The sequence below is a fragment of the Centruroides vittatus genome, unplaced genomic scaffold (assembly GCF_030686945.1).
Source record: "Centruroides vittatus isolate TY-2023 unplaced genomic scaffold, ASM3068694v2 scaffold_450, whole genome shotgun sequence".
Lineage (NCBI taxonomy): Eukaryota > Metazoa > Arthropoda > Arachnida > Scorpiones > Buthidae > Centruroides > Centruroides vittatus.
Window position 1 is genome coordinate 3,525,320 of NW_027122709.1, and position 23,050 is coordinate 3,548,369.

General features: G+C 27.7%; 1 protein-coding gene across 7 annotated transcripts in view; it reads right to left on the reverse strand.

Annotated features, from left to right (window-relative positions):
- Window positions 1-22,535, reverse strand: part of gw (trinucleotide repeat containing adaptor protein gawky) — a 241,126-nt gene extending 218,591 nt beyond the window's left edge. For 2 of the 7 annotated variants that reach the window (XM_067287368.1, XM_067287366.1), the window contains exon 1: window positions 2,997-3,134. Coding sequence is in view for 3 of the 7 variants with exons in the window: in XM_067287365.1 (XP_067143466.1) it covers window positions 4,505-4,560 (56 nt within the window). In the remaining 4 variants the exon portion in view is untranslated. Of the gene's footprint in view, window positions 1-2,996; window positions 3,135-4,504; window positions 4,602-22,429 lie in introns of those variants that run through there. The other 5 variants (XM_067287367.1, XM_067287369.1, XM_067287365.1 and 2 more) reach the window with 5 other exon arrangements.
- Between the last annotated feature and the right edge of the window lie 515 nt (window positions 22,536-23,050).

Genomic DNA, 23,050 nt, shown 5'->3' on the forward strand with positions numbered 1-23,050 from the left:
GAAATAAAAAACTTATCCATATTCCAAGAAATACTTTCATCCTTTGTATATTATATACATCTGGGGTATCGTAGGTTAATCTTAATTTTTCTTTAATACAAACATTGAACTAGCAGATACCTTTGAATTCTGGCAATAAGTTTTTGTGATATTCACAAACGAGCTTGATATTTAGCAAATCACAGTGAAAACATCAGAGTTGCATAAATCTCTTCAGATTTATCAAAAACTTGTATTTATTTGTGATGAAAGTTAATAGTATTTGGTTATATCAAATTTTAAATAAGATATTTGTTATGTGGTATTAATTTTAGCAAAGTTAGTGATAAATGTAAAAAATCATCTTCAATAAAACTAAAATTAAATAAAAACTATAAAAAAAATTATATAGAATCTATAAATTTATTATGATTTATAGTAATAATAAAATATATTTATGTATAAAAACATCATATTTAAATTACAATTTAATCTTCTGTAAGATAACAAATTAAGAATATTTATATGAATAGTATAATAAATTAAAGAAATTTTTCAGTTTAAAAAAATTTTATTTTAGTTTCAAAATTATTACATATAGAATTAGTATCATAACAAAACAACAAATCTAAGCATCTACATACACATATAAACATCTAAATCCAGTAATTATATTGATAGTCCAATTTAATCTGGGTAATCATTTGGCTTCAACATCTAATTTAAAAAGCAATAAGATCAATATATATTTTAAAAATATTGGATAGGGTAGATGTACCAGTTTTGGCCAGTGTACCAGTTCTGGCCAGAAAACAAATTTAACTTAGAAATATAATCACCACATATTCAAATATGTCCAATGAAACAAACTTTTATTGTTAACTGTTCACGCAGTTAACAATAAAAGTTTGTTTCATTTGTGATTATATTTTTAAGTTAAATTTGTTTTCTGGCCAGAACTGGTACTACACTGGCCAAAACTGGTACATCTACCCTAACACACTTTAAAATTTTTTAAAAAATCTCTGAATGAAATTACAGTAGTTGTCTGAAGAAAGTAAGTTGTCAAATGTCACTGGCAGATAAAAATGTTAACATGTATATAATTATTTTCAATAATAAACACAATTTATTACTTTTATTCTATTTACTAAACTGTTTAATGATTTACATAGAAAACACCTTTCTGATACAATTTCTTAGTCTAAAAAAACATTGTATGGATATGTCATTACCATTATAATAAATTGAAAATGATAAATTTGCCTGAGGAAATGATGAACATTGTGTGTGAACCTTATAACTAAAAATTTAAATAAATCTGATTTAATATTTGAAAATTATTATTACAAAACAAAGAAAGATATTAAATTTGAATAAAATTCAAGTAATTTATTTATCTCTCATCAAAGGATAGGGACTGACTAGCCTGGATAGACTCCATTTATTAACCTACCTGATCAAACAAAATAGTATATGATTTTATTATATAATCTAAATATTAACTTATAATAAATACATAATATTGTAACTAATTATTATATTTTAGATATTTCAAAATAAACTATTTGGAAAGTCTGGAAGCTAATCTAGCATTTACAAGATTAATAAGAATTGAATGTAGATCATATGATACATGTATTGTCCTGTTGTTCAACTGCCAAATAGTTTCAAATATACAATCTCCAAAAATGGTGATATGACTAAACCTCTAGTTGTAAATAAATCTTGAATATGTATTTCTATAAAAATTTATATAAATATATAATTCTTTAAAAAGAAAAATGAACATGCATAAATGTCATCAATATAAGTTTGAAATTACATATTTAAAATTATGATATATACAAGTTATCATACAATAAATTGTTGATAATGTGAGAAAGACTGTTCTGATTTGAAGTAAACTGATATTTTCATTATACATTAATATAGCAAATTTTGCATTTTCACTAATCAATTTAAAATATAACTAATCAAGAATTTATATTCAACAATAGAAAACTTTGAAATCTAATATATTTTATTTTATTAGTTGAAAAAAAGTAAGGTAATAATGATTAATGATAATATAAAAGGGAATAAATCAACAAATGCCTTTGAATATGTAAAATTTCATATTTTAAATCAACACGTCTAATAGGATCATTGTATACATACCAAAAAATACATCAAAATCAATATTCTTATCAGAGAATATTCAAAAATCAACTGTTATAATTCACAATATTAATTTTTCAAAAAAAAAAAAATATACACTTTTATTATATTATCAGTAAATTTGTTTAAGCCAAATAAAAATAAGACAATTTTAACAGGCCTAAGTCAAACCATACAGGATTCAAATTGTTAACATATGACTATATTAAATGCATCAGAAACCATTTTATATATAAATCTATAAATAATTTCCAAATTTCTGAATGCCATATTAATTAAGTACATAAAAATATCAAAAATTATTTTCTAAAAAAAAAAAAAAAAAAAAAAAAAATACAAAATAAAAGTAAATTTGTTTTTGTAAAATATTGAAGTGCAATTAAAAATTTGTAAAATTGCTAAAATTTTATTGTAACAAAAAGAAAACTCCTCATTTAAAAGAATTGTAATATACACAACTAAAAAACTGGATCAAAAGAAAATTATGATCTTCACAAAAAATATTTTTTAAAGCAAAAAAAAAACTAAGAAAGATATAATTTTTCACACACATTTTTCATTTTTATTAAATAAATACATTCATCTTAATCTAGAACAAATATAAAACTGTAAACAACAGCACTAGACGGATAGATTGCATATATGTATGTATATACACACATATATATATACACACACACACTACATTACTACATCTAACAACGCACTCCGCTCTATTATCATATATATATATTTAAATCGGGAAAATGGAGGCCAAAATCTTCTCTTTAGACTTTTAGCACGCGTATTATGCGTTAATCGTATATTATCTCGCGAGTGTAATAAACAAATAGTATGTACAAAACAATAATACTTACCGCACATTGGCCTTGGCCTTTAACAGAGTACAACATGGCGGTACCACTGCTTAACACGCAGGCACTTTGGGTGTATTTTTCAAACCAGCTGCAGTTCCCAGCATCCTTTACGCGCACCTTCTTCACTTGGGTGCATTGCAGACAGAGGGGAAACGTACGATTCTTTCCGACCAGCGAACTAATTACTCGCGGTAAGATAACGTAATCGTCATCTTTCAAAAATTTTTTATATTATACAGTTAAATACAAATTAACTATCGATCGGAAATTATATAATCTTATATGTTTATATATATTGTCTTTATATTATATCGAACAGGTATTTTTAATACAGGCGCGTTTATACACCAGTATTTAAATTGGTCGGAAGATTTTATTCAGTTATTAAAGCGTGTTTTTATCGTATTTTTTTCAAATATAAAAAGCTGGATATTTGAATAATTTGAAACGTAGCGGAGAAGGTCAGAATCTACCAACGAAGGCCACGTTCTAGAGCCCCTTCTCGCATTTCCACAAGAGTACCTATACACTACCTCTCAGTACCTGCTACTTTGTATCAGACGGCGGCTACTATGATTTGACTAAATTGTACAATTCGATAACTTATTAAAACACGAAAATATAAACAACAATTGGTATAATATTTATGTTATATAAATAACCATTTTAAAAAGTGCTGCCCTCTAGTAACATTTAAATTTATAAATTAGTAGAACAATTAGGTAAAAATCCGACAGCCATTTCTATTTAATCATTTTAACCTACTTAATATATCCTTACGTAACGAAAGAACGGTAACAATAAAAAATAAAAAACAGGTTTAGAGAATTATAAACCGTTTCGAAATTGTAATATAAATTCACAATTATTTGAAAAGTATCGTAAACAGGTTCAATCTATACAGTATATATAAAATAGAATTTCCGGTACCGGTACAAACGTTCGTTTCCGGTATCGGTACAATGAATAAAATGTAAGAAGAATAATTTAGTTTCGGGCTATTTATTGATAGCGTGAGTGAAGAGGAGCAAAACATTTTTTTAAGGGTATATTTATCAATACTAGTTAACGCGTCAACCTCGATGACCTAAATGGGTATACGAATGTCACACAGGACATTATACCGAAAAGAAAAATCTCTCTTTTTACGAATTTTACACGTTAAAATGCCTTTTTTTTACCATAATAATACACATTTTACACTTTTATTAAATTTATACACTCGACTTTTGAGTCGGGTAGTTATTCGCTGATAGTATCGTATCGACTGGCGTTTGCTCTGTATTCCCGTTCAAATAAGATCAATAAAAGTAATAACACTACGAAAACCAATCAGAAAATTCGTTACTACTAAATTAAGGACGTGTTTTCTTGTTTCTTACGTAAATTTTATTCGGTATAACTTAATAAATATAATTTGTAAAAACTAAAAAGATATATATATATATATATATATTTATTCATTTAAAAAACAATAATAATAATTTGTACCGTGTGAAAACACTGACCGTACGTTCCTAAATTCCAAGTAGAAATCTGTTATAAGTAGTTGACGCTTTGTCATTGGAGCCACACCGTAAAATGCCGTAAATTTGAAGTACAGTAACTAGTTTCCGCGAACTAACTTCTGCGCATGCGCTGAAATTATTTCCTTAATTTAAATAAAGTTCTTAAAAAGTTTTATATGTAATAAAAATATAATTTGCCTAACTTTCGAGCGCTTTCCTAACTCTTCAACTCATTATAAATCAATATACCGACTCCTTTATAACACACTGTAATTAATATTAACTCAATTTTAATTAATAAATGTTTATATAAAGAGTAATTAGCTTTTTTTTATAAAAGGTTCACGTTAATTTTTCACTTAATCAAAGTTATATTATACAATTCGACGGTAAAGAAGCATAGCGGATATCAATCTGCGTGACATTTTGATAGGTAAAGTAAACACTACGATAATATTTAAATATCGTAACAATAATTAACGCGCACATAAATATATAGTATTTAACTTTATATATATTTTTTTAGAACTTAATTTCACTCCTAATAAAAAATAATTTTTTTTAACTATAACCAGGTGCATTTTACATAAAAGGTAATATAAAAATATGATTAAAATTCGATTAACCGGTATAGTATTTTTCTATCTATTTATCCATTTATGTCGAATTTATAAAGATTTCATTAAAAGTTTTAGCTTATTATATATATATAAATTTAAAAATTCTACCTTGTAGTTTCTTCGGGAATAACTGATTAACCATAACAGGATTAGGTGAGACGGAAGTCGATGCCCCGACCACAAGCAAAACTAGTTTGACTGCCTTTTGCAAATCCTTTGACCATTTAACAATGGAAAAATTTATTTTAATCGCTGGCTTCGCAAACATTATATTAGCATCAACGAATAAATATTTTTTTTAAATATATAAACATTACTATCAATAACCAAAAACAATTACTTGTAAATAAATAAATAAATAAAGTATTAGTTATGAATAAAATTTAAATATTTCTACTTTTATATAATGACTTAATGCTCTGTTTTCTTCTTCCTATTTTTTTTATTAATAGAAAAATTTTTCAACAAAAATTTTACTTTATAATAAGTATTATTGGTTAAATATTGGAGAATATTTTTAAAACTGATAACTAAATTATTTTATAAAAAAAAATTATATATATAAAATTCTGTATATTTTTTACTATATAAAAATCATTTTTATATATTCCAGTTTTAATATACATAAGTATAATATACATTTACACTAAATCTTGTATAGTTGCTGTTATATATATAACAGTAAACTATAGAAGATACAATTTATGTAAACAAATAAGAAAGCAAAGGCTCAGTTTTATTACATTTAAAATTTCTTATTTACATAATTGAAATAAATATTTATATAAATTTATTTTATAAATAAAAATAAAATATAGGTTATTTATTAAATATTTAATTAATTTTACTTTATATGTTTCAGTTATTAATCTAAAAATTTTTCTTTAATTTATGTAACTACAATTTGTAAAAGTATTTAATTATTTACAAATGAATGTAACATAAATTTTTGTTGTTCAGATAATAAAAATATTATAATTTTAACTTTTTATTTTTTGAAAATTCTTGAAAGAGTAAAATAAATTAAAAAATATAATGTCCAAAATCAATAGTAAACTGTGAAAATATCAAAAAAATAATTGATGTAGCAATTTAAAAAATATATTTTAAGTAATTCAATTAATAAGAAGTGAAATATTACTTTGGTAATTTTATACAGTAATTTGAAAAATCTGGTCGCTATCTTATTAGGTGATTTTATTTTTCTATATCTTGCCAATTTGATATTATTAAAAGACTAGAATTTTTTATACTTTTAACACTAATTATAATCATTCGGTTATAATTTGAAACTAAAAAACTCATATACTACGATAGTATTTATGTTTCGTATGTTTATCAATGCTGGATCTAGATATTCCTTCATCTGTGACAAGATAATTGCATAATTCTGCATTTCTTATTCAATGATTTGCTCTTCTTGTTATACATTTCTAATGGGCATGACATTTTATGACTTCCACAATTCCTATACTATATTTCCAACTATTTATTTTATAAACTTTATACAGTTAGTCAATCTAACAAATGTAAACTACAAGATCTAAGTCTTCAATTTTGACAGTTACCTTATATTTTAATAAAAATATACTATCATAAAAGCTAACTCCAGATAGGATAATTATATTCCTAAAATTAAGAAAAAAGTCCGAGATTGAAAATTCTATTTTTATATTCTTCTAATATGAAGATTCTTAGAATTTTTTAATTCAAATATAATTTTACAGGACTTTCAAATGTTTAGCTTGACACTTATATAAATGCATATATGGGAATATAAATTCAAACTACAGTATACAGTAATTTATAGAAGAAATTTAAAAATAACACAATTTTTGTCTTTATAATTTACTGAATAAACTGTATCTTGTAGTTATTTAAAATACATAATGCAATTTTATAAATTAAGATATATTTATTTATAAAAACTCTAATTTCCAGGTTACACGTAATTTTATAATGAACAATAAGCGGAACTGCCGATACAGATTAATAAATCTCTATGTATAAAATTGTTTGGTGTATGGGTATAATATTTTATCACTAACTATGCACATGCAATGTTTAATTTACGAACCGAATGCTGTAATAGTATAATTTAGAAACATAATTCGTATATATGTGAATAAAAGTACATTAATTAATTTTCGTTTACAATTATTTGGAATTCAGAGAATCATTTTTGTAATTTATTTTTCACTAAACAAGTTATTTTTGTTAAAAGTTTAATTGTGATTAAATACAAAACTTATGTTCCGTTCGATATATTTTGAAAAATATTCTACAAGGTACACAGTAAATACAGTTAATTTACAGGAAATGAGCTTTAGTTACACTTTTTTTATATGAAAAATTTCGGGATTTGTCACAGGTATTAATCGTGGTTACCGGTAGCCCAATCGAATCCATTGACTTTAGAAAAAATAACAATAGAATTACTCTAATGCGCATCACCTTTATTTTAAAAAGTCCTCATTGGTTTATTTCTTTAAATAGTGCGTTTATCAATCTTTACATATAAAGAATGAGTCAAAATTGCAACGCATTTAATACCCGAGAGAAATGTATTTTATTTTTATTTTATTTTTTTGAAAATGAAGAAATCATTTTATTGTAATTAAAAAATAACAACAATGGTCAACTACAGGATAGGTAATCCGATTTTTGATAATAGAAATATTGTTCATCAATGCCAACCGGAAAACATTTCAAAATTGTTTTCAATAACGACACCTTATTTATTTTCGATAATTTAACAAGATTCAATATTTATTAATACGTTATTTTTCAAATGTTTTATCTGTTCATACAGAAAAATTTAGAAAGAAATAAGAAATTCTCATTCAGCACGAAAGCATTTTGTTGAAAATTCTATGGTTAATATGAATCATTGTATAATACTCTAGTAACTGATAAAAGAATTTATTCGTTTGGAAATTTTAGTAATTCAAAAACTTATTATTGTGTATATTGAGTATTGTTTTACTTATAATTAATATTTGTTAAAAATAAATAAATAAATTTAACATTAATTGTAGTGTCAAAGTTAGGAAATTGCATTGTGTACTTAAAAGATAAAGTTATGTAAATATCTGTTCGTAATAATATTGTTATAGAAGCAGAACGTTAGTTTTGTTTGGAAATCGAATTCGATCTCTTTTGATAGAATTGTGATCGTTTGACATAATTGATTTATACTAATTATGTACATAAAGTTTTATGATTTCAATAATAAATATGAACATAATTTTATTTATTCGTACAAACTTTTTGCTTTGTTTTTTTAACAAACTGATAATTAGCAAAGAATTATTGAATATAATAAAATTGTGGTAAACATTACTTTTTACTCAAACATTAAATGATAAGTTATTAATTCTATCTATGCAAAGTTTTATTATATTTACTTTATATGATAATTTTCTTTAAGCATTTATTCTTCTATAACATTTCAAAAGAAAATATTTGTTTTTAGTAAGTAAATTCTTTATTCGCATAATCATAATTTTATAAAGGATATATTTATGCTATTAACAATAACATTCTTGCGAAATTAATATTTAGTTTTCTTGAAAATTCGAATCATAAATGTGGGATATTCAAAAAATATTCGCCATATGTTAATGTCAAGAATCAAGGGTATTCTTGAAAACCCATTGTTCGGTACGATTTTTATTAAGATAGAATTTATTGGCTAGGAAAGAGCTTTCTTTATTCTAGTTAAAATTTCAATTAGCTAGCTCTTGGACTGAAAATATTTTCCTGCCATCCAAAAGTATTAAAACTATATTTCTTAAAATTTACTTTATGCAGACAAAAATTATTTGTTACATTTCGGTATAATGCAATAACCAACAGTCGGCCCTTGTTTAAACTGGTTGTGCCCTGTGGCCTGTGGGCTCTAAGCAGTGTCGGATTAACCAATAGACAAGTAAGACAAATGTCTAGGGCCCGTAATTGGGTGGGGCCCGGCTTCGGTACAGAAAACAATAAAAATAAATAAAAAATTTTCGTTATTACCAGAAACTCTTATTATACAATTATTGTTGTATTAGTGTTTGTATTCTCTATTGTTAATAAAAAATTTTAAGTGACATTATTTAAGATTTCTTTAGAAGCAACTATTTAAATGGGATTCCAACTTAGACAAAATTTAAGATAGGGTCCCTAGAGTCTTAATCCAGGACTGACTAAGAGGACCATTTTAACAAGCCCATTACGTTTTTGGCCAGCCGGAACTGGGTGGCCGGATGATGACGAAAGGGCTGAGATATCCGGACGGACTACTCTGAAAAATTCCTATGATTTTTTTACTATCTTTATCCCTTGTCCTCCAGAGTGGTAGATTGCCACCCTTGCCGCTCGACCATCCGGCCGTCGGCAATCATTGCCAGTGAGGGCGAATTCGAGTTTACGTCCTCGAGATTTCGCATATGTCATAGCTTGTCGCTAATAGAAAACTTTTAAAAACAATTTTCGCTACGGCAATCTTCAATCGAAACCTGATGTCGCTACAGTAATAATTTCAAATCAAAACGTATTATTTTTTAAGATAATATCGGTTTATAATCATATAATATTTGAAGCAGAAATTTGATTTTATATAACAACCCATTTCCATTTAGCTCATAACAAATGCTGACGATAGTGGCATCGCTACTGCGCGGTCGGCCAACCCTAGGCAATTGCCCATAATGCCTAGTAGTAAAACCGATATCGATAACAATGAATTTCTGCCTTTCTGTTAATAGTCTTATAAATTAATATCATAAATGTTTGTAGTTTTGGCTCTTGTCTTCCAGATCTTCGTAGACTACGGCCGGATGGCCGAGCGGTAAAGGTGGCAGCCTACCGCTCTGGGGGACCCGGGATCGAATCCGAACGGGTCGAATAATCCCCAGGAATTTTTCGGGGGGTGGTCCGTTCGGATATGTCGGGCCCCGTCCCTCACCACCCGGTCGCCCCATTGTGGGCCTGGCCGAACCCATAATGGGCCTTCTAAAAGAGGCCCTCTTAGTGCCCACAGGGCGGAAAGAGTTAAAAAAAAAAAAAAAAAAAAAAAAGATCTTCGTAGACACTGTTCATTTGTTATGTAATTTCTCCTGTATCCTCTTGTATTGTCGTGGTTTTCACGTCGAAGAGATGTGAAAACTATACTAAATAGTGATAAAATACAAGAGTTTCCTAATGTATATTTTCCATAAAATTAGAAATATTAATTCAAGCAATATTATGTATTTTGTAATTATTAATTTTAAGTTTATTTGGCCAACATTTAATCTTTTGAGAAAAAAATCGTATTTATGATAGAACGAGCCTAAAAGCTTTATAATGTATTTTTAAAATACTAACGAAAACCGATTTTATCTCAAAATAAATGGCGTTGACCTCTTACGTCGAACAATGCGTGAGTAACGTACAAAACACGGCTATACAGTATAGAATATACAAATACAGTCTGGCATTCTACATATAATGGCTGCTATAGAATAATTGCATTGAACTCGATTTTTAACATAAAAAATCCTTGGAATTAAAGAAAGTATTCGTAGTAAGTCCTATAGAAATATTGCTGATAAAAATTGAGTTTAATATGACCCATATCGATAGAGCCAGCCAATTCTAGGCACGCCACTATATCTCTCCATAAAATATCAACAATGTATGCAATGGTCGATTATAAATGTCTCTTGCACTATGATACAACATTGCTTTCATATAAACGTAAGAATTGCAACATAGCATAGTCTGGTTATCAATTTGATGTCACTATTTTTGTCAATATGTTTTATCTGCGAATTCAAATTTCGATTTTTCGCGATAAATATTACAAATAAAATCAGATTCGTTTAGTACAATACACTGTTGCGATAAATTTAACATGCGATAAATCAATTTAAAATATTCTAACAAACATTATCGATGATAATTTTTAATATATTTGAATGTATTATAGTATAATTTTCATATTCATAGAATTGTATAGGCTACATATCAAAAGGAATTCCATAGTGCGTTTTTAAGAATTATTTTGAATTTTTCAATTAAACAGTAGTTAAACAAGTGTATTATAAAATTTCGTAATACACTTGTTATTTACAATCCGAAAAAATAATGTGTACAAGGACCAGACAGCCAATTTCTGAAGTGTGTTTACAACGCCATTATCAGTCGAAAATACATCCGAATTTTATTTAGATGAAATTAAAGTATATATAATTTAAGTATTACGTTTAAGCACATATAATTTTGTATCTATGTTTTGAAAACACAAAGGTATATATGTTTAATACCGTATTTAAAAAAACAAGTTCACCCGATTCCCGTTATGACGATGAAAGCCAATTCGCAACTACTAAAAAAATATTAGAGTCCACTGTCTGGTCTTATTTAGATAGTTTAGGGTACTGTACATAATAATTGCATTAGTCTCGCTACCGCAAATTACTTAATTGACAATTTCAGTTTTATTTTATAAATTATTAAAGAAAATATTCAAAACTGTATAAAATTACATATTTAATAATATCAAAATTAAGTGAAAAAATACTTTTTATTTTTAAAATATACAAATCACGATGTAATTTTATTTCATCAACTACAATGCTGACTTTTTATGCATTACTAAACGGTTTTGAGAATGATTATCAATAATTAATATTAAAAATAAAACAACTTCTACAGTTTATAAAATTAATATGGCACAAACATAAAATTCTTATAATCGAATAATTACAGTCATTTTTTCGTTGCAATTCTTTCCCGTTTCATTCGAAATAGGAAAAATGTTCATCTCTTCGAAAAATTAATGGAAACTACTGTATTTTGGAATCGACTGTAGGTAAACAGTCCGTTCCAAAATAGTTTATGAAGTATTTTTTTTATAAAATTTTTACATTAATCTATTGTGAAAATCTTTATTTCGAAATAATGACAATGTTAGAAACAAAATATTAAATATACTATTTTAACTAGCTATTCGAGAAAATTAATATCCGAGATAAATGTAACAACAGCTTTTGTTGCACCCAGAAAATAAACTTTTTTAGTTCATGCAGAACATATTTATATAAAATTTATTTATATAATTTTAATTCTAATCATCTAATTCTTATCACAGTGATAAAACTGTTTCAAAAATAAATAGATAGATACATATATATATATGTTTTCTGTATAAAGCATGATACTAGAAAAACAGTTTATGCACGTTATTCTCCAGATGCACATTTACAAAATATTACTGAATCTAGTAGTTTGGGCTTGAACTTTCATAAGGGACTTTTGCAATTTGATCGTATCTCTTTCATAATCTGGCTCGAATCTCGATGAATTGCAATATCTAGCTAATCGCGCTTTATTCCCTCATTTATCACCGAACGAAATATTTTTTCAATTATCTGTCTAATTATTTTTGTTGATTAATTTTTTAGAACTGCAATTACAGTTTTTTTTATTCCTGTGTCCGTAGTTAAGGTAGAAATCTATTTTATGCTTCTATGTGAATAAATTTTCTCTGTAGAGAAAAATCTCTTAGGAACACGAGTAATTAAAATAATTTTAAAATAAACAAATACAGAGCATCGTTAGTATTTGTTTGTCAATTACAAATACTAGTACATGGATATCAATTTCGATTGAAGTGAGATAAGAGTATTGTATATGTTTACATATATCAAAATATCACGAAAATAAATATACAGTAAGACAATTTCTGAAATGACAGTCGCTAAACGAGGTCTCGTGTTTTCCATAAATTCAAAAAAGTTCCATATAAAAAATATGATTTCAAATATACAGTTTTAGCTATGTAATAACTTGGAGATAACTACGAAATAACACATTTCACTTAATAATAGAAGAAAATCTATACCAGTCGTAAAACAGTCGATCTATTGTATATGAATTATAAATTAATGTTTTGCAATGTGTATAATCTACACTTAGAAATTAGGAAAAACATTAACATTTTAGAATTTATGAAATTTTTTAATGCATAAGTCGTATACTTACACTTTATGGGTTTTATAACATCATACAGGATAAAAAGATAATCTAATGTGGGAACAATAAGTTAAATGTATATCATACAATAGGCCTATTCTTCAGATTTACGTGTTATTAACTATTGTATATTTTACCATAGAATTCAATAAACTGAATTATATAATAGTTTATTTTTTGTTCTTTTAATAAATTATTAATGTTATTATCAACTAATTATTATGTTTTCTTGAATTGTTCTGATTTTTTAAATACATATTACAATATTTACTATTTGTCAATATGGAAATTCTTATATTTTGTGGTAAATAAATTACCTAATAAAATGTCTTATATTTGGTTTCCTAAAATTATGATAGTTTGTACGAAATGAGTCATCTAACTCATAATGAACACACATCATGCGATTCGTCTATAACTTTCGCGGCAATGTGTTATAAGTGTGAAAGAGATAACTGTCACGCTATCGATTTTCATTTAAAAAACTATAAATATTTAATATTAAACCGGAAATTTATTATTAAAAGCTATGCAAAATATGCTACTGATATATGAAAATTGTATATTTTTCACAACTTTCAATGGCTTCGTCGCTTTGAAATTAATAAAATACGCGAGTAAATCTTTAAAAATACAAGGCATTCGCGAAAGGAACATCGCAATGCATGCAAGAAAACTGAATTTAGGAGTTAAGCAAAGTATTAAAATATCTTCTTTTCCTGTATATACCATAGCCATATAGACAGAAAAGCCGAATTTCAGATAAAATGTTTTTTGTTCGATAATTTCGTTAATTCGTTTTATTGATTAGTTATCTCGACATAATCATATTTTATCAATGTGTATAAAATGGATCTACAATGTCAAATACGCTATAAAATAGATAATGTATTGGCATAGGTGAATAGGCTATTCATAATTGCGAAATATATCTTCTCAAAATAGACATACAGAATACAATTTAAGAGCTATAAATAATTTAAATAATATGAATTCAATAACCTACGAGATAAACAATTAATAACGTTAATCTGCTATCAAAATATAAAAAAAATATATTCATAATTTTTTTTAAAATTCGATTGGGCGATAGAATCCAAATTAAAACAAGCAATTGGGCTGCAATTTTTAATCGTGTTTTTATTTTAAATTAAGCTTTCCATATCCGGTATCGCTTTTCATCTATCAACTGCAATCTCAGATTAACAGAGGACAACGGACAACAGTGGAAATATACAGCGTGCAATTTAAAAATTGCAGCCCAATTAACCATGTAGGAAAACAAATTTTTGGTAATGATTATCTGTTTTATTAACATTTATTTTTCCGTGTATACAATAACATATTTCGTGGAAAATTAATTTTTATTTCTAGATAACAAGTGTCTTTTACATTACTGTTTGGCATATTTCATCAAGATGAACAACCTTCGTAATATCGTATATCATCAAAATGAACTTTTTAAAAATATTCTTACCTCTCATATTTTATCAAAAATAAACAACTTTCCTATCGATATATCTTATTTTTTCTACAATAAATAAAAATACTTCTATTTATTGATTTTTAGTGAGAATTCATTAAATTAGTCTTCCAAAATATCCGATTTCTTATGCAAAAGATATCTGCAATGTCAGAAATCTGCACGTTTAGTACTAATAATATTGCAATAATATCAATAGTTTTTTATAGATGTATGTAACACTTCGAGTTAAATTGAATCATTTCATTGAAAATTAATTTATTAACAAATGTAAATAATAATAAAAGAAAATTAGAAAACAGGATCTCTTAGAGAATTATGGACATAAATCTTATAAAGAACTTTCTGTTTAGCTAATTTATGATTACTATTAATATTTCCCCATATAAAACTAAATAAAGTAACACAATAATAGAATTATGCTTAAAAAAGAAGAATGCAATTTCATAATTATATTCCAAAAAATGGAATAAAGTGATAAAAATGGCAGTCAGCCAGCCAATTAGAAAAATGTATTGAACATTTCTCTCACAAAAAATTAATCACTGCCATATTTAATATAAAAATTTTCCGAATAATATATTATTATATTATTAAATTAAACGCTTTTTAAAACTTCTTCCTTCTTAGCGCAGTTAACCAAACCATTATAGTTAAGGTTGTAGTGACGGCCGGATTTTAAGGTGTCAGCCTATCGCTTTGGGGGACCCTAGAACGAATTCGGACGGGTCGAAAAACTCCGGGAAGTTTTTGGGTGTTGGTCCATCCCGGATATGTCGGACCTCATTCCTTACAACCCGGAAGCCCTCATACAATGTTTGGTTTTGTTATACGATCATACTTTCCTAATCTGCAGAGTTGTATATTGTGATTTTAAATCGATCTTGGTGCCAAATTTGTCTACAAGACAAGGATCTGATCAAGGTATCGACAAGGACAACTGACCATGTCGATATCTTGAGCCGAAACTGATCAAGATACAAAAAAAAGAAAAAATCTGTGTAAACCGGAATGCACCCTACTCAATTTTTTCCGTTTTGAACAGGTTTTAGTATGTTTTCTTTAAACATTTATCAAGTATCAGATAAATGTCACACATTTACATTCATTTTTATAATGAAACTAGTTCCGCATTTTCCATTAGACTCACTGGACCCGGGGAACAAGAGTTCAAAAGACGCAAAAATTCAAAATAATAATTTTACGTTTCTACGTAAAATTATTATTACACTAAATCCGTTGTGAATTACAAATTAAAAGCTTAAGTAAGGAAAAAAGACAATCAGTTGAGTAATATTAATATATGAATATATTTTGCATGAACAGAATGGTAGTACTAATCGCGGATTTTTAATAGCAGTGCCCTTTCCCCTTTTGTTCTAACACCCGCTATGGCTGGAACACAATGCATGGAAATCATCTTTTACCCACAAAAAACTACATTTAAGATTACTATTGTGTAAGTTATTATTTGTGACATGTACTATTGTATTAACAATTTTACCACTTATATTGTAATTTTAGCGTAGTTTTAGTTCGATTCATTTGTATACAAATATTCGATTAAACCTGTACCAAAAAAAAAAAAAAATTGTTTTATTCTGTCGATATTCCAAATATTGCAAACTGAAAATTATAAAATAGAATCACTTAATGCAAAAGTAACACTATTTGTTTAGGGTGCTCCTGCATATTGTAAGCCTAGGGACTCCCATATTTCTAAATGCACCACTGAGTAAATCTCATACAATGGTGCAAAAATACGTAAAAATTATTCTATTAGTAGGCTTAATCCAAAATTACTCCAACTACTTCCTAACGACGAGCATATTTAAGTGAAATCTGAATTTTCCTCTTTATTCGGGGTAATTCAGGTTCTCCTTATCCAAAAACCTCTTCACTTTCTACGTTAGACAGGTTTCCGGCTGATAGTAAAATTTAACATAGAAAATCTCTTCGTCTCGAAGTTTTTTCCGTTTTAATCGGGTTCTCTTGATTTGTATTTCTTGCTTGGAATCTTAATAGTATTTCTCATTGTTTTGAAATACATGCCAGTGGCTGAGTAGACAAAACCACTGAACACTGGAAGTTGTGAGCATGTTTACTGTATAATCTAGTAATCATGCAGATGGGTCATACATACACCATCTGTTCTCACTCGCGTACGTCTTCAATAATCCGTAGCCTACGTGTCTCGTTCTGTTATTCTTGTGTAGTGCTGTGTGAGGGCTTCAAAATTATCGATGGTTTCGTGCAATTATCGACGATGGATCAATGATTACGTCTAGCGATAGTCTAGGTTTTATTTTATTTTTTATTTTTACTTTTACTCTTTCTGACCTGTGAGCACTAAGAGGATCTTTATTTTTAATCATGTCCGTAATGAAAACAGCCAGGTTTTCTAACAAAAACTTAGTTGAAATAAGTAGGTCGAACAAGTGCGATTGGTTCAACAGATAATAAAAATTGTCCAATAATTGCTAATTCAATAAAATTAGTTTAATTAGGATTATTCACTTATTTTTCAGAGTAACAACTACTTCTCTAATGTTGGGAGTCCATCAAATTTTACCACAATGCTCGCTTACAATGTCCCCATTTCTGGTTTCGAACTTATCGTAGTTCCATTCGCGGTTGATTAACAGACTGGCCACGTGGAGTTTTCCGAGTTTTCTTCACGTGTCTAACACTTAAATAAGAGTCTGTTTCCCATAAAATTCCTCGCGAAAAGCACTTCTCCCATGGCAGATCGCCCACGCGTGCGTTGTCTAATTCCATTACTCCAATTCATTATTTTGAAAAGTTTATTAAATTATTTAAGAAGTCGCACTTAGCAATGGGTGTCTTTTTTCTCTATGGTTTAAGATCCTTTCGTGGCTTTTGAGTCGTCATTTTCGAAATTTCTCCAATTCTTAGATTTCCTCGGAACGTTGACGATTTGCATATCATCTATATAATGAAGACCGAACCTTCAAAATTTCTATTCCTTCGGTTTTACTCTATAGGAGCTGTTATTACGTTTATAACATAATCTCATTCTATTTTTTCTCGGAGACTGCAAGCGATTAATGTAGAATTTTCATTCTGATCGCGTGTAATCTTTGCGTTTGATTCTTCTTGGAAGACTCGGCGGATGGCTGAATCGTTAAAAGATGTAACTTATATACTACTCTGAGGGACCTAGATTTGAATCTAGTCAAAATTTCAAAAATTTTTCATGGGTGACTTTAGTATGTCAGACTCTAATCCCACCGAGAGTGCCTTTTTTAGACGTACCGTATCATTTACGATCCAACCGGATACACATTTCAGAATCAGTGAAAATGGAATATAAAACTGATTGAACTCGGATTATTTTAAAGCTTTATTTATTTATTGATCTATAAATTGGCGATGTTATATTGGTGTGCTAATAAAACTGCTCTAGTCAATGATTGATTCCACCACCAAATATTAAAAACAGGCTAAACCGGGAACAATCCACGAAAAATGGGAACGTTCGATCACCCTATCTTAGTAACGAGTAATTCTCGTAACCTAGCAGAGAACTGAGAGGCAAAGATTTTCCATTTTGCATACGAAACCACCAACATATTATGGACCCATTCATAATGAGCAAACCCGTGGCACGTCTCGCAATACATCACTCGTTCATCGTGTCAATAAATCAATTAATTAATGAATCTTCTGGATTTTTAAACTCGTCTGCCTGTAGTTGTTACAATATTCCATTCTTCCATTCTTCGTTCTTCATTTATATTTTTCATACATCATACAGAATAATAATTCAAACAATTTAAGATACATTTTATTTGGTTTTAAAAGCCAGTACTATGTAAACGTTACTCGGATGTTAATAATATTCTAAATCATCATAAATATTATCATAATATTTAATATTACGTGTAAAGCTAAGTAGAAACGAATCTAAGATTTTCGACCATTTTCACATACGATCGATGTCATTCGTTTAATTTTATTTTTTAATAGCATTTTTAAATTGAAATTTTAAGGGTATTTACTGCAATGAAAATATAAAAAGTGTTGTCAATAAATTGAAGATGATAAAATTCGAATAACAATCCATTTTTTGGGGAGAAATAAAAAGTTATCGGATTGCCCTAGATAATCAAATTACTGGCATCTTCCACAATGCTAACGAAACTGCCTCCACTCTCGTATAATTGAAGTCAGCACCCCTTTCTTCTAAAGATGTAGATGTTCACCTTCCTTTACATTAAGATCAGTCGACCAAGACAGAGTAACTATGGTAACATCGATTGCTTACCCCAGTGCAACTGTCGATGTGCAGAGAAAAGCAACCTTTAAAGATATTACTTCGCTTCTAATATTTTTTTCCTCTTATTTGAATATTTTTCTGTCGTTGTTTACGAAATATACATATATTTTTTCGAAATTTTTATATCAAATAATTTAATTTAAATTAATAACGTTACGGTGTGGATGCCGAGTTACGCGTAATTAACTAATATGTTTGACGTTCATTTTCAGAGGTATATTAGTGTAATAATGAATACATCCTGTAATGGCACTCTTAAGAATATAGGGTTGGGTAATCTCTACGTATAATTTATTTAGAATTACACATATTTTGCACGACGTAGTAATAACTAATGGAAATCTATGTAAATTAAGACAAGAAAACAATAAGTTAGTTAAGTCGATCATCATTAGTATGCGGTGAATCACATGATTCTAATGATGATCCGTTAAACAAGTCATCACAGCAGGAATCCGGGAAGAGTTATCGCTTGGTGTAATTTTTTTTTTTTTTCCTTTCTTAATTTTGATCTTTTAAAACTCAAATATTCTGGCAAAAATTCACATTTTTTTCAAAATATATGCCATTTACGTGTTAGACCTATTTCTTTATGTTTTATAAAATATAATTATTTATTTAAGAAAGAAGTTATTAATTTTTTAATGCAATTAAATAATAATTCAATAGACAAGTTATCAAAAAAAATGATTATTTTTATATTAATTACGCGGAAAAGAGATAAGGAGCGAAACGACTGCTTCCTCCAACCATCGCAGTCGTGATTGCAATCACGCGTAAACGATACGTTTTCATGAAATTTTTAAATAATAAAAATATATTAATTGTAGTTTTTTCAACGTAGTAAACTAGAAAAGAAGAAAGTACATAGACGTAAATTAATTTTTCGAAAGTTAAATGAGTCTCAACATATTTTTATGGACACTATTAGAAAGCATTTCCATTCTCCGATGGAAGTAATTTTCGGTAGCATTTTATAAATCATAAAATTCAGTTACGTGCATTAATTTTTATGACTTTAAAATCGAAAACATTTAATTTCGTCCGCAGACAATTGCGGATTTAAGAGGAAATAACCGATTAAGAGATGCTCCCTTCGTAATTACGGCATTACTCGAAAATCGATGTATTGCTTTAATTAAATCACGTCTTTTCATTGTATCGTTTAATGTTTAGTTTAAGAAAATCGAAAACGTACTCTCTTATCAATAAAATTGCATAATTTAAGACGAAATTATCAAACGAAAGAGTAAGAACTCGATGCTCGAACGAATGAAATGCATTCGAGTTTCCACGATAACGTCTCGACAGGAACTGAAGAAATATTTTCAGATCGATTTGTGAACAACCTGACGCAGTAAAAATTACATTTCTAACGATCGGATCGACATCACTACAGACGTTCGAGATTATTTCATTCCAAAACTCACTCTAACATCTCTCTTTCCCCCCTTATAAGCAGAATTTTTATCGGCGCCACTCCTTAATAACAATTCTTTAAAAAATTATTCCGCTTCATAAACCTATATAATTAACACTGGGATAATTAAATCGTATTAAATTAGCTGTTTTACGAATAATTTAAATTATTTTTCGTAACATTTACACGCGTAAAACATTCCTTTAACGGTGCTTACATTCTAAATCTATCAATCGATAAATGCAATTTTATAACAGGATGCTGTATAAATGTACCTTTTTCTTGGCGTTATAAATTTAAATATTTAAAACTTTAAATTCAATACGTTAAACTGGCATTGCATACATTCTATTTACAAAGAACGTATGCAAGAAATAAGTTTTTACCAGTAAATTAAAATGAACAAATACGAAACTCTAACTCGTAAGTGGTGCCAAAACAACGGCATTACTCGGGGCTTCGTATAAAATGTTTAAACATTTATATTTTGTTTTATAATTATGACAAGATGCGTAAATATTCATAAGGCAACATCGTGGATATATTCTTCGAAGTATAAGAATATCTTTAAATACGATTATGCAGTGACGGATTTATCGATTCCTTCGCTTCTCCAGTCACAAGGGCCCGAGATTCCGGGGCCTCCAAAATGCTGTGTTTTTCCTCCTTATAATTTTAAGGAAAAAGTTTAAATAAGGATGAATCACTTTCCAGTTTTACTTTATTCTGTATTAAGAAGTAATTTAAGAGAGTAAGTTGATTTTAGTGAAAGAAAAAGTCGCCATTAATCCACCATTGCATCTAGCTCCAAATTATTTGTGAATTTTTCACTAAACAATATTTATAATTTAAAAATATATTTTGTTTCCAACAAATATATATTTAAAAAATAGGAATATTTTAGAACTAAAATTATCAATAATAATAATAAGATAAATGGTATCAGGTATTATTGACAATGGAATTTATTAACAAATACGGTATCTTACAGAAATGAGAACTATTATTATTATTATTTTTTAACTACTGAAAATAATTTTTTACGTAAATGTATTTGCTAAAAATGTGAATTTATTAATAATTAGCTCAAACTTCCATCCTTACATTTTGACACAAAAATAGATTTTTTTAAATGTATATCTGTACTTTTTCACTGTTTCCGTTCGTTATAAATCTATTTTTCCATTATTTATGATTTAAAACAAGAGTAAAAATATAAAAAATTAATTCTTTTATATACTTATCACAACAATTACCAGATATTTTGCGTTACACGTACAGTACGAGTAACGTCATAACTCTCAAAACGGATGGCAGAAATTGAATAATTACTAATGGTCTACAATATATCGTAACTAAATGTCACGATGTTCTATCGTCACGAAATCGTGCATTACAAACGTCACGAATCACCTGTTTGTATTTTTAACACGGCATACGTCACAACGATATACTCGATAACTTAAATATTATCAAACGTTAATATCGATTACTTGTTACGTAGCTAACTAAATCATCCCTTTTCAATCGGTAGATCCTAGAAGCTTATTTTGCCTTTTAATTGATTTGCCGTGTAAAATAGGTTGAGAAATGTAGGATTTCTCCACCCTTCACAATTTTCTGTAATAAGAAATGGGACATTTTCCAGTTCTTGTTATAGAAAACCGTGCTACAGAATGAACTTAATATGCGATATTTTTTTTCATATTTATTCTATTATTTAATCAGGAATTATCTCGATTACTTTGCATCGTAAGCCAATTATGGGCGATAGATCATATAATTGTAATAAAACAACAGAAATTGGCTTAGTTTCTGTAATTAATTATGGCAACATTTTAATGAACTTAATTTAAAATAAACTACAACATAATTCGATTATAAAATGACATTTTTACTTATTTTTCCTTAAATTTTAAAACTCCGCCATTAAATTTTGAAAAAAATATTCCAGAAAATGACTAAAATCTAGAATCTTGGCAACTATCGACATCTATCGTACGAAATTCGTAATAAACGGCGAAACTTTATTCTTTTTAAAATATATCACAGTATTTAACTTAAATATTACATTTATGTGATAATTATATGATCCTACCTGACTGTTAGAAGCCAATTCGTAGTATTAGGCTATTCGAAATTGGTAATTATCATTTACATACTCGTTCTATTGGAGATATGACGAAAGGGATGATTATCCGTGGAAAGCAGTCGCGACACTAACCACAGACAACGGAATCGAAATAATTCCTTTCCATATTTTATTATAATAAATGTATAAATAATAAATTTTCACGTGTACAAATAGTAGGGAGCAAAAAAAAAATTGTATAAAACTCCATAAAATTGCGATTTTATGACGAGAACGTGTCGTATAATTACATCTCCGAATCGCTCTTACCTTGTACGTTGCGTAATATAATTTTTTTTAAATTTTAATTTAAAAATATAAACAATTCAATACTTAAATAAGAAAAGATTGGCGCATCTACCACGATGATTTGCAAAGATCCGAACGTCTCGATTCAAAACAGAAATTAAAATCACACCAGTTACATCGAATATGTTTAGATTTATTTCTGGAATTTTAAGAAATTAAATGCCACCGAGAATATATATAGAGATTACTTAGATACGGATCCTAAATGAGATTTCATTTATATAAATTTCAATTTTAAAATTTTCGTTTTAAGGGCGGAAACGTAAAACGGATGTTCGA